Here is a 15,975-nt window from a genome sequence, read left to right as displayed (position 1 = left end):
GAAATGGATTCTACTAAATAGGAAGTTCATGGGAAGGACAGCAGGGATCGCACAGACTTGACAGGACAGCTAGATGACTGGGCATGAGGACCGACAGTAACCAGGGAAGCCAAGAAGCTCTGGAGGCAGCACTGAAAGCCAGGTCCCTGGGCGCCACCCCTGGACGACTCTGTGGCGCATCTGCCTTTTGACTCTGTTCAAGATACAGATTGACCAGGGAGACACAGCTGACTGATGAGCTCAAGTCAGGAGCCCCAATGGCTTTTTAGGCTTCTTGGAGTTTGGGCCATTCCCCCTGGGAGTGGGGATGTGGCAAGACCATGACTTCATGTTTCCCAAGTTGCTGTCTTTGTTCCTCAGTGTTAAGGAAACTGTTGTTCCCTGCCTTCGTTTTCAGTTAGGTTAAAATGTGGATGACGATGCCTGTCCACATCCAAGCCTCTGTGCACATAAATGGTTGACAAGGTTGCAAGCTCCAGGCTGGAGGGATCTGGACCAGCGGCTAGGAAGGCAGGAGTCCTGGAGCGGCGCTGAAGGAAAGCTTCACCACTCTCCTGTATTGGCTACGTCCCTCTCACCAGGACAGATGACAGAAGCAACTTAAAGGAGGAGTTTTTTTTTTTTTTCCCAGAGTTTAGAGGGTCCAACCCATCATGATATGGGAAGGTGCAGTGGCCGGACCAGCACACTCAACGGTGGTGGGAACTTACAGAACATTTGCTTACCTCTTGATGGACCAGAAAGCAGAGAATTCAAACCAGGACTGGGGCCAAGACCAGAGGCCAGCATCCAGGAATTCACCCCTCCCAGGCGGGAGCTGCAACCTCCCCAAACAGCACCACCAGATGGCGCCCAAGGACTCAGATGCAGGACGGGGGGGGGGGGGGGGGGGGAGGATGTTTCATAGAGGATAGCATCTTGTGGCATACTGGTGGATGTAAGAAACACAAGTCTGCTAAGCCACTGAGATTTGGGGAGCTGTGGGTTTCAGCACTAACATAACTAATCTGATTAACGCACAGATATCACTCAGCAAAAAGGGGTGTAAGATTCTATCTCCCTAGGAAGAGCCACAAAAAAAAAAACAAATACAGAGAATAATGGGTAAACATGATTTTTTATTAAAAGTCCATGAAAACCCTAACAGCTAAGAGAACCAGGTGTTCAATCTTTCGATTATTTCCTTGTCCTCTGCACTCAGAGTATATGAGAAGCCGGATTATAATCACATGGTTACTGAATAACATGGAGGTGACATGACACAAAACACAGGGGCATTTGTTTGATAATTGTGCTGTTCAATTGCATAAAGATTTGATTACTTAATCGCTGAGTCACGTCCCCCCCAAATGAGGTCAAGGTTTCCTTGAGACAGAGGACAAGAGACACACCTTCCTATAGTAGCAAAGATTTGGGTAATTAAAGCTAAGTACCCTAAATTGCTCATTCACGTTTAAAAAATAAAATTACACCAACTGGGGAGAAAAAAAACGCACAGGGTCTTAACAAGTATTGAGCTTGGAGCATGAAGTTTTGGGCTTAGTGTAATCTGTAGGATAAAAGGCTGAGAACACAGGCTTGGGGTGTGAGAGGCCAGGGCTGCTAAGACCTAGGCTCCTACCTGTGTTAACAACACATCCTTGGCCAAATCATGTCACATCTCCAGGTCACTAATTCCTCAGCAATAGGACAAAAAACCAAACAAACTTCCAAACAACAAAGAAAAGTGATTAGGAGTCAAGGATCCAGAGAGTACAGAAGTCTATCAGCGCCTCCAGTGGGAAGAGGAGCTGGGAGCGGGGCAGCTTGGTGCATCTCAGCTCAATGATGGGAACACGTCTGCTGTCCCTGCTCTCTGTTCTGCTTCAGAGGCTCACTGCTTCTCCGCTTCTCCCTGCTACCCTGCACCCTTCGTTCCCTGTGCATCGAGGGAAGCGGAGCTGAATGCAGCCAGCCCAAGGTTTATGTCTGGGTATGTGGTGGCTTCACACAGCTCTGTCTTTCTTGCTTGAAGGCAGACGGAAGCCAATCCACATACAAGTTCTCAGGCAGATCCTGCGATAGTTCACATGTGCTGAATATGTACCGTGTACACCTCGTGTTTCCTATAGGTATGACTGACTTGAGGGTTTGGCAGTAAGGGGACTTCTTGACATTGGCTGACTTTAAGGAACAAGTATTAGAGACATAAAAGTAACCAGCATATATATAAAATATGCTGCTCTATTTATTGTCTCATATCTAGCTCTTCCTGTATTAAGGATAGAGGTGGAAGGACACATATACTCCAGTCTCGAAAGATCCTTTACCATTGACAGGCTTTATCTTTTGTCTTTTCTTCAGTCTCAGAGCCTCTGGGAGGAAGGCTGGTCTGCAGACTGTGTGAGGCAGAGGGAGGAGACAGCAGGAAGAAGTCAAAAAGGTGAGCAGAGAGATGACCCCCCCCCCAAATCTGTGCATGACTCTAGCTCTATGGTTTTTTATAAAAATTTTGATAAAAAAATCTTTTAGTTCTTATTTCACCGATTTTATTTTTGACATAATTCAAAATGCAAAATATACAAGGGAGTCAGTGAAAAGCCTCCTTATTCCACCCTTCAGTCACCAGGCCCCGTGTCCCAATGACCGTCAATGTCATCACCTTCTGTGTCCTCCTGAAACTGTCCCGTTTCTATGTATAAATGAGCACACACTCTGCTCTGAACCTTGTTTGTTTGGTTTCTTTTTCCACTTAGCAATTTGGAGACTTCACAACCATGGATGAAGGCTTCCTTGGTCTTGATATATGTTAAATTGTGTGCTAATTACCTTCCATATGAGCCATGCCTTATCTAGTCAGTACCCAATGGAGAACACCATGCTTGCTCAGGTTTTTGCTATTACAAATAAAGCCACGGTGAATAATCTTGTGTATGTCATCTTACACAGAAGTAGCTATACTGCAGATAAATTCCTCGAGTGGAACACAGGGGAAGGGGTGCAGTATGTGCATTTGTAAATTTGATAAATGCTACCATTTGGTGTCACAGTTGTGCTTGTGTGTACAGTCTGCAAAGAGTCCTCGTGTCCTTAGTGTCTACACTTCACAACTGAAAGACCCAAGGCACAAAATGTGGAGTCTCTAAAGAAGTTTCTATGTGACCAAGTGGCCACTGACAGACGGACTTTTTGCTGCCCACCTTTCACTCCCTTTCGATGGATAACCGAGCACTCTGGCAGATTGAGACTTGTTTACGTTCACCATCCTAAGGCAAAATCTGTGAAGATGTGTTTAGTATAGACACTGTTGTGTCTCTGCGTTCCATACTTTTTCTTGAGTTCAAACTTGATAATCCCTGTTTTGGATGCTGAAGATCAGACTGAGGGCCTCACACAGGCCAGGTCAGAGCTCTGTCACTGAGCTGCACCCTCAGCCCCTGGCACGTCTATGACATGCATTGCTCTCACACATCCTGTCCTTGTCCCCTCTACTCTCAAACATTATTGGTCAGATCATGTTGCGGCAAATCTATTGTTTGTAAAATATAATAATAACAGTAATAAATAAAATAAGTGGAATACATTTTTAAACAATATTGAAGATGCCAAAGAGCTTGTGTGTATACAGGTTCATATTTAAAAGAAAACTAATATTTTAAAAATAGCTCTACGGCAGGGCTAGGGATATGCTCCGTTGTAGAGCACCTGAATACCATGTGTGAGAGCCTAGGATGACTCCTTGGGTCGGCAAACACACGAGCAAACTCTGTTTCTTGTCAATTGCAATATTTTATTAAGGTATTTTCCATTCAGAAAGAGTGGAATGGGGATGAGAGGGTAGTAAGGGTGGGCATAATCGAAACACACCATCTATAAGCATGAAATTGTCATATACATAAAAAATATTTTCCCCCAAATGAAATTGACACCACTTCACAAGAATACACAAGTTTCAAATTTAGCTTAACAGATTTAGATTAATTAGTTTGGATGAGAGCTAGCTTCTTCCATCTGCTTGTTTTTGTCATCTTGTAACTTCTAGAAAACTCTACTGTATGCCCATGAAAGAGTGTGACATACACCAACATTCTCAGTGTCACTATTAAATATTGGCATTATTCGGGCATTGGAGAAGACTGGTTTAGATGACTTTATTATTCTTATCCCTATATATGTAACTTCTGACAACTTACTTCTCCTTTTTCATGATCTTGTTTTTTACACTGACGTGTTTTACTATATACAATTACAAGCATGTATAAGGGTACATACAAACGCAAACATATGTTTTCTATCTTTATTTTTTTAGTAATTTAAAACAACAATTTTTTTATTCTCATAAATCTTCAATTTGAGAACCCAGCAGAGGGCTATGTTTGTGTGTCCTGTCCATGGTGTTAGTTGGGGTAGCCTACCTGAGGGCTGGAGGATCCATTCCCAGCGGGCACTCCGTCTGGCAGGGCAGTGTGAGCTGTCAGCTGGGTGCAGAGGGGTGGAGACTCCTCTTCATGTGGGTCTCTATGTGGCCCTGGCTTCCTCACAGCAGTGAACTGGGTTTCCAGGGGAGCATCACATGAGAGAAATGGTTAGACTGAATTAGAAAGGGGGGGTCTGAATAAGCTTCATGCTTTGAATTTGATTCTGATATTAACATGGTAATACCTGGTGTCAGCATAAAGAACCCCAAATAATAAGGTCCTCAGTTTCTACCCCTCTGGTGTGTTTTGGCACATACTGTTTGGGCTTGGGATGCTTTGAACACCTGTGAGAACAGCTGGGCACTTACAGGATCAGGAACAGGCTTCTGGGCTCACGTGTTCTCTTTGGCCCTGAGTTTGCAGTTTTTAGCTGCTGTACCTGACCTTGGCTTGGTACTTTGATCACCTCAACACATTTTCTCCTACCCAGGTTTACCTTTACCTCAAATGCGGTTCTATATTTTCTTGACCCCAGCCTGGGAACTCATCACAAATATGGGCTAGTTCCTGTGTTTTATGGCTACATGTGCATGTTAGGACTGTGAGTGGTTATGAGTCATGAAGTTGGAAGCTTCAGGCTTTCCTCTAGTGGTGGCATTCCCGGAACTCAGCACCTCTGTCCTTGTGGTGCAGGCTGCCTTGTTACCTGCCCAGTCTTGATATCACAGGCAACTGCTCTTTACCCTCCTGCTATAACCCTTACCCCCAATTTCTAGATAAAAGGGAGAATCACATTGTGGGCTCCCTGTGAGGTTTTCCAAGTCCAAGTTTCAAATAGGCTATAACCTAAGTGAGTGCTTCTTTGGGTGTCACAGGGAGACACAGGCATCCTTTAGAATTTTGGGTAAGTATGGTGCCTTTATTAGATGTGATACAGCACACCAAAAGGACCAAAAAATCATGCTTGGGGGTCCAAATGATACCATAATAAACCAGTTCTAATACCACCACTGACTGTGACTCTGCACACGGTGGTATGGGGGAAATTAGCTCTCTTGCCACTCCAAGACTTGTCATTGTTAGTGGATGAGGAAGGCAGCTAGGAGAGTCATGCTCAGTACAAAGGAGGCACATGGAGGGTTGGGCCAAGTTCCCAAATCAGAGTCAAACATCATTCTCACTAATGCCAGCTGGGGAATCGATCCCCAGAGAAGCAGTGACCCTCAGCAGCCCTCTGTGGGCAGCTCTGTCTCAACAGAAAAGGTGCCCATCCACTCAAGTCTGCGCTTACGAGAGGGGCTGATGGAAGTTTGCATTCTGAGGCATTTGTACCTGCACTCCTTCTCCTTAGCAGGAAGGGCCCTGAGGAGGCTCCGTTTTGGAGAATAAATAATTAAGTCTTAACTACAGCTCAACACGTAGGCTTTTGTGCTTCTTGTCTGGCCTACGGTCTACGCCACTCACCAGTTAGAAGGATTTGGATAATAATATTCTGTTTACCAAATGAAGAAAGCCCAAGTACACTGCTTGTCTCGCTGCAAAGTAACAAAACTACACCCAGCCTCAGATGCCCAACCCAGTACTTTGTCCCCTTCTCCAAAGTGGAATAATCAGAAGTCCCAGCTCACCCACTGAGGCTAAGCAAACTCTGAGGACACATTAAGATTATAAGGAAAGCGGGAGAAAGGATACTTCTGGCAAATTTGAGTTAATAGAAAGATGGACCCACGTATCTTGTGCTGGGATGTGGGAAAGCAGAATGCAGAGGGGGGTGGGCCAGATGGGCCTGACGGTGTGAACCACAGGTCACCACAGCGGCTTTCTAAGAACTGGAGCGATAACAGCAGGGCCTCGGGAAGGCTGACCTGCCTTGACTCCTGGACCAAGGTCAAAGTCTTAAGTAGGTGGCTTGGTTAGACACAGTTATATGAATTCAGGTGGGCGTGGTGAGAGCAGAATGAATTCCCAGCACAGCAAGAGGACACCACAGGACTAGTAGTCTATCTAAAGCTCCAAGCTGCTAAGTTCTGGGAGTCTAGAAAAATGAAGGTCTCTGAACCAATTACTATCTCTTTTATAAAATTTTTAATTGAAAGTAGATTCTTCTCTCATATAATACATCCCAACCACAATTTCCCCTACTTCCACTCCTCCCAGTTACTGGTACCCTACGTCCCCTCTCCTCAAGATCCACTGCCCTCCACTTCCTCTTCAGAAAAGCACAGGCCTCCAAGAGACAGTCAAATAGGACAAAACAAGACACAAAAGACAAGACAAAAGCCCTCATATGAGGGTGGACAAGGCAACCCAGTAGAAGGAACAGAACCCCAAGAGCAGGCAAGAGGGACAGAGATTCACCCGCTCACACTGTTAGGGGTCCCACAAAAAGATCAGGCTATCACCCACAACATATGCCGAGGACCTGGCACAGGTCCTGTGCTTGCTGCTTTATTCTCTGTGAGCCCATCCATGTGAGCCTGCTTAGTTAATTCAGTGGGCCAGATCACTCTTGATTTTGGAGCTGTTGTATTTACTCAGTATGAGGAACAGATATAGTTAGAAACTGTAAGATCACGGCCCAGCTAAATGGATAGAAGCCAGTCTCGTATAGAAAATAAAATTTGAAGCACCCGGTCGAGAAATGAGTAATGAGACATTTTTCTACAGTCATAAAAGCCAACATATCACTTTCTTTTATAATTTTATTACTTACAAAATAAAAACAAGTTAGGAAAAATATTTTCCTTTGCAAGATATAGAAACTACAATCTTTGGAAAATACATACCCTCCCCCCCATAGCTGTTACAATACATAACCTTGTATACCTCTTGAACATTGTTTAAAAATCATACCCTGTAAAGGTTGGGATAAGAAACATTGTCTCCAATGTCAGCCACATACAGTGACATTCAAGTAGTTAAGATTCAGTTGAAATAAAGCATGTTTTCAAATGGGTTTATCTTCTACAATCCCAGCGACTCTTTCTTCTACTGTGTAAGTTAGTCAATGGCTCCAGGAATGTCTGACCTTCCATACGTGGAACTAAGTGAGAAGAGGCGGCCGTGGAAACCCAGCTACCGCAGGTCTCCATCCTGTCACCCTTGTGTACGGAGCATGGCTCCCGTGGGATGGTCTATAAGATAGCTGTAGCTCTAAAAGGCTGCCGGCTATGTTTTCTGAGCTGCTGGTATGGCACGGCTGCAAATCTGCGTTCCAAGAGTATGAGTCAGGTCAAGTGTGATTGAGATGACTCAGCTAAATAAATATCATCTAGGATGTCAGATGGAAAGTATTTAAAACCATCAAAGTTAAAGATCCTCCATGGAACGACTGGAGAAGATCCTCGTAACAGAATGTAAGCCCCAAGAACTTAGCTCCTGCCTTTGGAAGAGCTGTGGGGAGGAGACCGGCTTAGAACGCACAGCCCCTCAACTCTGCAGCTGAAGGTAATAGCAGAAGGTGTCTGGTAGAGCAAGACGGCCGCCACGATGGCTTACCATAAAGGCATCCAGAGTGACAAAGACTCGTGGTCATGTATTCCCAGCACCCTGACCGATCTCCCAAGCTTTCCTCTTTCACAGGAGAGTACCAATCTGCTAATGCTCCACATTTAGAATCTACTGTCTTGAACTCACACTAGTATCATGGTACAGCTTGCCAATCTAATTACCTGTGATTATTTTTATATATGCAAGGAACTGTGAAAGTCAACCAACTGTGGACTAATAGGTATTTATCTTTTTTGTATATCACAAGCATTATAAAATATCATTCCAAAATGGAAGAAGACTACAGGAGTAAGTTTAATAATAACAGACCTGTACTTTAAAGGGGCTTTTCAGATGCACCTTCTAGAACTATGATTTTCATAAACGAAAATGGTACAGTCTGGGCAATTTGATATGGCCCAACCCAGTACAATCCTGAGAAAACTGTATTTGGCATCATACTATGAATTCAAAGATTGCATGTAGAGAATCATCACACCTCACATGTAAACACCTCAGGATGGAAACGTGCACACTGGTCACACCAAGATTTCTCTCTCAGGATTTTAAGATTGGAAATCTTGGAATGTTTTAAGAAATAGTGCAATTTCAATAACACAGGAGACAATAAAAAATTCAAAATGGTAGCCAGAGTTACTAATATACCAAAAGAGAGAACTGCTATCCACATGTGGCGAGTGAAAGGCTCCGTTCAGAGAGTAGATATAAAAATCCTGGCATCAAAACAAAAGGCACAAACCAAAGTTAGAAGTGTAGTAATCATTGTCAGGTCCTTAAAAATAAGGCTGGTTTACTTACAGTCCTATCAGTAAGTAGGCACCTATACCAGGTTTTGGCTTTGGCATCCTAAATGGAATTACACTGCAAACAAAGGATTAACACAGAACTAATTATAGCAGCACTGTCAACAGTAAGCTTCTTATCTACACTGCTAAAATATTTCCCATCCATAGCTTATCTGTGTCAAAAATAAAGTCTTAAAATTGTATTCATAAAAATTTCTAAAATTCCTCAATAAGCTATCTTCTCAATGACACTCCAATCCCAAGAAACCAAAGCAAAAAATAAAAGCTATCCAAAAATTGCTAGGCTAGACTAGCTACTCTTAATTTAAAAAATATCATATTTTAAAAAATGGTACTTTATTTATGAAATTTATTAAATATAATCAATGAATAATGCAGATTTTTCAGGTATGTAAGATGTCTGAGCTGGGCAATGGCATATTTAAAAAAATATAGATTTCAACAGTGACATTTCATTTGGAACTTTGGATCCATCTACGTATGGTTGATCCGGTAGTACTGGCTACTACACAGAGAGCCCCACCCACTGTCCACCAGGTTGGCATATTATTAAAGAAAGCAATCTGGAAGATAAAAGCAAAGACTACATCCATTGTCTTCATTATTGCTACGGGTCCTGCTTTTTCTACTTGCACTGCTTTAGTGATAAATATCTGACCCCCCAAACCTAGGAGTCCAATGAGTATGAGAAACAGCCTGTCCAGCCCACAGTAAGGGAGACTCCACCCTCCTATGACAAAGAGGATGATGATGCATTCAAGAAGGCCAAGGATGACATAATACCAAATGCTCAGGAAGTAGTCCACGGATTTTCCCATTTTTCTTAAGATAACCAGAGTCATTGCAGATAGCACAGCATGTCCAATTGCGGCAAACGTTCCCTTAATGTGATCTGAATAGTTTTTGCTCATCTCTGAAGTGTCGGAGCCAAATAAAAATGGCGGTCTGACGATAAGGATCACTCCGGCGAATGCGAACAACGTGAAGAAAGCATCCCAAAGGCTATACTTTTCCTTGAGAAATATCCAAGCAAATATTGACGTAAACATTGGACAACTAAATGCAATAACTGTGGCGTCTGCGAGGGACGTCGTCTGGAAAGCATAGTACATAAGGATCATGGCACTGGAACCAAAGATCCCTCTGAGAAGAAGGAAAAGCCGCTGACCTTTGGGTCCTATGAACCCAGTTCTGCAAATTTAAATGAAAAAAATGCATTTTAAATGAACTTGGCATTGTTTTTAGATCAAAATGTTTAATCAGACATTATTGGAAAAGTACATTTTACTAAAAATAAGGGAGTAATAGTAAATTCTACCTAGTATTGAATAGTAAGAATCGTTTAAAATATTTTTCTAGTTATAGAAATGATGGTTCAAAATGTTCATAGCAGGAGCAAAAAGCGAACACAGAACCTCATAAACAGCATGATAAAAGTCAACAAATATAGATAATTGTTTTCTCATGCACATTCTAGCAAAAAATAAAGATTAAAAGGGTAAGATGTTAAGAGACATTATACCCTAGTAATAGAATCACATAATATAATCCAAATTTTCTATGATTGTTTTATAATAAACATAATTTAGGATTTTGTAGTACTACATGAGGAAGCTTAATCCTGGATCATGCACACTCAGCCACATCAATTCTTCTATAAAAGCTGAGCAAGGCTAGAATGTAGTCACTGAATATGAGGCAACTTTTCGCTGTCCTTATGAGTTAAAATACACTGAAAAAAAACAAAAGCCATGGTTTGATCCATAAAATGAGTGCTATATTGTCTCCAATTAAACACTCAGAATCTACTCTGATAGTTCCTAGCTAGATACAACTTCCTGACTCATGCTAGAGCAGGCTTCATCCAGGTAAACATGAACATCTATGTATTTAGAGTCAGAACAAACATGTGTAGAAAAGCTATATATGTTCCATGATCATGAACACAAAATTAAAACAGATTAGGGCCAAAGATTTTCAAAACACTTTCTAGCTCTGAATACTTTTATCAAAAACTGGAGAATATGGTCGCTAACCTCAGTGTTGTTACCTCCTTTAGAAAGTGGCTCTAGCTCATCATTATTTTTGGAAGCACTCTGGCTTATACATTCGCAGAATTTCACTTTCTAAGCAGTTTCTCAGGACACAGAATGGCACTATTCTAAATGAATCTGTATCATGGCATGGATGCAAGGAGGCACTGGAGGCAGGCGATGGAAACTTGACTTGAGGTTTAAGCATCTTCAGCTCCCAAGCAAACAGCCAGGTAGCCACTCAGGGCCCAATTAGTCTCCTCCCAGGGTCCAGAGAACATAAAGGTATGTGTAAGTTACGGGGGGGGGGGGGGGGGGGGGGGGAGGCACGCATAATTTCAGCCCTACTGAGATGGACAGAGTCTACACAGAAGAAAAGGGATCAAGTAAGGAGGGAGAGTAGAGAAGGGACGTAAATAGTACCTATATGCTGAAGTCTCTAGAAAGTACTCTAACCAAGAATAACTCTTATCTGACCCTTGCAACCCGCTCTGAGCACAGCCCCGAGAGCATCACTCCCTCCAGTTTGTAGGGAAAGAAACTGAATACCAAAGTAGCCAAAGATCTTGCTCAAGGCCTTACCCGCCACTCCCTTTAAGACTGCCATCTTACTGGCATGATCAGTCTGTCCCACTGAGAGAACCCTGATGCTATATAACTCCTAGCATTTACTTTTTAATCTTCAAAACACCAGTTATGCCAAAGTAAAAGAAGGAGGGTGGTACACCCAGAATTTTGTTTTCAAATAGAGAGCGTGAACAAGTACAAGTCACCCTTCTCCTTTGATGGGCACGTGGTATGTGCTTATGGTAGAATCGTCTGTGAGTAGATCCTGAGAACACGTCATTAGTCAGGGTGAAGGGGAACCGACTGGTCAATCCATGATTAACCAGTTACTACAGAAAAAAATACTAAGACAGTTCAAAAGATTTACACAGTTGTTAACATCTTCTACTTCACTCTAAAAATACTTACTTTCTGTATATTAAGCAAGGAACAATAACTAGCAATTGGAACACACATCGAAATGCACTGATCTCTACAGCATGGACGTCTTGCACTTTCTTAACAAATATAGAGGCCACTGAGAAAAGGAAGGCGGACAACACTGTGTAAAACAAGCCAAGTCCAGGGCAGGGTGCTTTCTTCTTGCCTTCTGAAAAAGATTAAATTCCGGTTAGTCCTTGCTCCCAGGCACGTTTCATCACATTCACTTAGAGTGTCAGCCAATGGCTAGACGGTCATGGAAGACCTTAGCATCCCTGCTCGTGTACCACCTTCCCTACCCATTATGAAGAATCCATGGGTGTGGGTAACAAATGAAAACTACACTGTTAAAAAATAAAGTCATTTCTCCCAACAAAAGATGGATTCCTTTCGGCTCGCTAAGAATCACCCCTCACTTTACAAGTCAAGGACATCTTGCTGAGGCGGTGAGAGGGATCTTTAAGGAACTAAGGAAAGCTAGTCAAAGGGAAGTGAAAGGTCCTGCTCAGAGACAGGCCTTCCATCCTCTCCCCGCTGAGCTTCCAGGAGAAAGTTTCTTTGCTGGAATTCAGTTTACAACTGCTTATCTCTCCATGTGTTGATAATCTGACTTCTAGACGCCTGTGAGCTTATTCAGGGCTGGGACCTCTGCTCTTTTGTCTGTGCCTGGGACACACTCAACTTGAGTAAGTAAGTAAAGGAAAATACACAAGACCACCACAGAAAGACACAAGCGTCTAACATTACTGGCAAGATTAAACTAGAAAGGCTCGGCTGTTGTGTAACTGTGAGCTGCTAATTTTGCCCCGTCTTAACTTGTTCCTGCCTTAATCTGAACCGAGAAATTTGTACTTCCTGCAGGTCTTCAATTGTTTAATTTATTACTGACATCTTGTGTAGCATTAAAGACAAGACACACACTCAGTGTACAGACACACACTCAGTTGTACAGACACACATTCAGTGTACAGACACACACTCAGTGTACAGACACACATTCAGTGTACAGACACACACTCAGTGTGCAGACACACACTCAGTTGTACAGACACACACTCAGTGTACAGACACACACTCAGTGTACAGACACACATTCAGTGTACAGACACACACTCAGTGTGCAGACACACACTCAGTTGTACAGATACACACTCAGTGTACAGATACACACTCAGTGTACAGACACACACTCAGTGTACAGACACACACTGTGCTCCCCCAATGAACACTAAGAAGTGGGAGTAATAAGGAACACAATTGATTCTTGTCCATTAAGTGTCTGTTGGAGACACAAAACCTGTGGACGCTGCAATTTACTTTGAACTTGGTCGGCCACTCCACTCTAAGAATGTACAAAGTGTTACTCAGCTATGGAACACTATTGCATAATTATGTGCTCTTTTTTAAATGCCCTTCCCTGATAAATGATACACGGGGCAATATATTTCAACATCCTCACATCAGATACCTTTGTCCACACGGGACTGCAAATCGTGACCAAGGTATGATGACAGCTTTTCTAGCGACGCTGTACCTGGCCTTTGCATCAGTGACACCACTGTCAGAAACTTCCCTATTTTAGGCTCACAGCTGGAGAGACTGCTCTGGAACCACTTTGGACCCCCCCCTCTCCATGCCACCTTTACCCAACATTGTGGGAATGAACTACAAAGAGCCACTCGGGCCTCAAGAAGGAAACTTCAGAAGACTTCCCGGCAGAAGCACCACAAAATACATGCCTTGGCTGTGGTCAGCCTGAGAGCTGGGCTTCTGAAGTTACAAAATTCAGATCCAAATAAAACAAGTTTTCTCAAACGAAACCTCCACCCTTAGACAGAACAGAATGAGAAGTCCTAGGACAGAAAACATCCTTCTGGTTTATTAATCAAAGGACCCTCTCCAACCTAAACTCTGTGTCTTTCTCTCGAAGAAGTATACGAGTGTAATTTAATTTTAAAAATGGATCTATTACTTTAAAACACTTTTTAAAAGTCATACTTTTTTGAGGCAGGGTCTCTCTATGTACCCCTGGCTATCCTGGAATTCACTACGTAAGCAGGTTGGCCACCAACTCAGAGATTCGCCCACCACTGCCTCCCAAAGTGTGTGCCACCATGGCCAGCTTAAAAACCAACAAATGTTTAAGGTTCGTGTTTTCTGATTAGGGACAGGCAGGTAACAGAAAGTTGAACTGAACTGACTGCTAATGAAGGCAAGGATGTGCTGACCTTAGTTTCTTCCATAAGGTCATTTCAATTCCCTCTGACAAGGGGACGGTAGTCCCGAGGAATTTGTTCACGTGATAAACTTCCACGTTCACAGAGTGTGTCTAATCTCCCCAAACAAGTCAAATTGAAGGTTTAACTATTCAAAGTAAGTGGTCACCACACAACTTCCCGAAGAAAGTAAAAACCTGTTTCACCGGCTTCTCCACACCTGGCTTTCAGCCAGTGATTTGGACCTGGCTGGGAATCACCAGAATAACTTAAAATTTCGATTTCCAGGTCCCACCCCAGAGCTTCTGGAACTTTGTAAAGACGGGCTCAGAGATCCGGTGATGCTCTGGAGTGCTCACTCCAACAGGGTGAGGCACAAGGCTAAGATGACATCTCTCCCTTTAGTACAAGATCCGCAGTGTTCTGAGGACAGCAAGCGGGTTATCTGGACAGTTGTAAACTGTCCGCTAAGGTTATCCAGTTCCGACCTAAACTCGAAGGTGAGTTTTGTTAAGAAACCACTTAGACAAGTCTCAAAGCCAGGAGAGGTGTTGAATGCCCTTAATCTCAGCACTTGAGGTGTAGGCAGGAGGGCTGAGTGTGAGCCAACCTGAACTGGAGACCCTGTCTTTAAAAAAAAAAAAATTAAGAGTCTAAAATGAGCCATTCAATAGTCCAATGCAAACAGTATAGTGGTTTCTAATACACATTTTTCCCTCAAAAATAACTGTTAAGAACTTGCCTTGACATTGAAAGACAAGATTCTTGGTCATTCACACAGGTTTGGCATTTTGCCATCTGCTGCCTCTGCCTGAGTAAACAGACCCCTCACTAATGGGGAACTAAAGAGTTTGTGCAAGGTACAGTTCCACATTAAGCCAAAACGGCACTCAGCTATAGAGTGATAAGGTGAGAAACTGACCTCGTCACGAGCTGCCCATCTGGTCAGCCCAGTACGGGATAACCCTGTTCTGGAGCCAAAACCCATGCAAACATAATCGGAAATCTGATCATTTGTCTTTGGTTTAAGGATAGAAAAGTAGCGACATCATCTTCCTAGGAGTTTTCTCTCTAAACTCAGAAAAGCACATGGAAGAAGGCAGGAAAACTGGTGAGTCAAGAGGCATGGAGTCCCGGGCCACATTCCTCGTTAGGATGGGGAAAGGTGTTAACTCGGTTATAAAAGATCTCCTCCGGGTTTCCTTCTAGAAAGCAATGGAAGTGGAAAGGGCCCTAGATGGAATCTCCGGCAAAGGCACGGCCCCACCTAGGACTGTCTGGACCTGCCCTACCCAGACCTTGGCAGATGGAAGTATGGGTGAGACCCAACCCAGAAGCCCTCATCCTTCCACGACCTCACTTTACCGCTCCGCAACAGGAGTTTGAACAGAAGTCAAGGGCTCTTCATGGGGCTTCTAACAAGGCGTACCTTGTTTTAAGTCTACAGTTAAAAATCCTCCTATCTCAACAAGCTTCAGGGCTAGTGGTCCGCTCAACTCTCCTGATGCTGAGATTCCGGGACAAACACTTAAAGAATCCCTGTCTTTCCAACTTGGTTCTGGAAGATCAGTTTACCCCTATGATGAGGGTTTTGGGTCGGTTTCCTCCCAGGTCTCTGCCTGTCCCTTTCGGTGACCTTTCACCTCTGACTACCACTGGACGGCGAGGGCCTGCCCTCGTCACCAATTTGGGGTTGCGAACACTTGGAAACTTTCTGGGTCCGCGATCCCGCGGATGCCCGGAGAACCCGGCCCGCTCGGCCCCTCAGCCCTGCACTCACCCGGCTCCCGGGACGAGCAGCACACCCAGGCTCCTTGTGGCCAACACCTGCCGTGGCCGGGGGCGTCCGCCGCCTCGACGTCCGCATGCTCCTCGCCGGGGGACGCGGGGTCCGTGAGCCGCAGCTCCGGCTCGCCCAGCTCCACCGCGTCGGCTTCGAGCTCCGCCGCGCTCTCCGGGGGCTCCATCCCGTAGCCCGCGCTCTTCCCGCAGCCGCGCGCCGTCTGGCGCCCGCAGCCGCCGCCGC

General features: G+C 44.0%; 1 protein-coding gene across 3 annotated transcripts; it reads right to left on the bottom strand.

Moving 5' to 3' along the window:
• Positions 1-7,081: 7,081 nt before the first annotated feature.
• Positions 7,082-15,975, bottom strand: Slc35g1 (solute carrier family 35 member G1). Of its 3 annotated transcripts, none has more exons than XM_075973950.1 (3): positions 15,730-15,975; positions 11,722-11,902; positions 7,082-9,904 (listed from the first exon to the last, which is right to left on the bottom strand). In XM_075973950.1, the coding sequence occupies exons 1-3, from the start codon at positions 15,914-15,916 to the stop codon at positions 9,166-9,168; spliced, it is 1,107 nt and encodes a 368-aa protein (XP_075830065.1). In that variant the 5' UTR covers positions 15,917-15,975; the 3' UTR covers positions 7,082-9,165. The 3 variants fall into 3 exon arrangements, with proteins under 3 accessions (XP_075830065.1, XP_075830066.1, XP_075830067.1); XM_075973951.1 differs by having other exon boundaries at positions 11,722-11,899; XM_075973952.1 differs by having other exon boundaries at positions 11,722-11,830.

This window comes from Microtus pennsylvanicus, chromosome 5, assembly GCF_037038515.1.
Source record: "Microtus pennsylvanicus isolate mMicPen1 chromosome 5, mMicPen1.hap1, whole genome shotgun sequence".
In the NCBI taxonomy this organism is placed as follows: domain Eukaryota; kingdom Metazoa; phylum Chordata; class Mammalia; order Rodentia; family Cricetidae; genus Microtus; species Microtus pennsylvanicus.
Note: the sequence above shows the minus strand (reverse complement) of the source record. Positions and strands in the feature narration are given on the sequence as shown.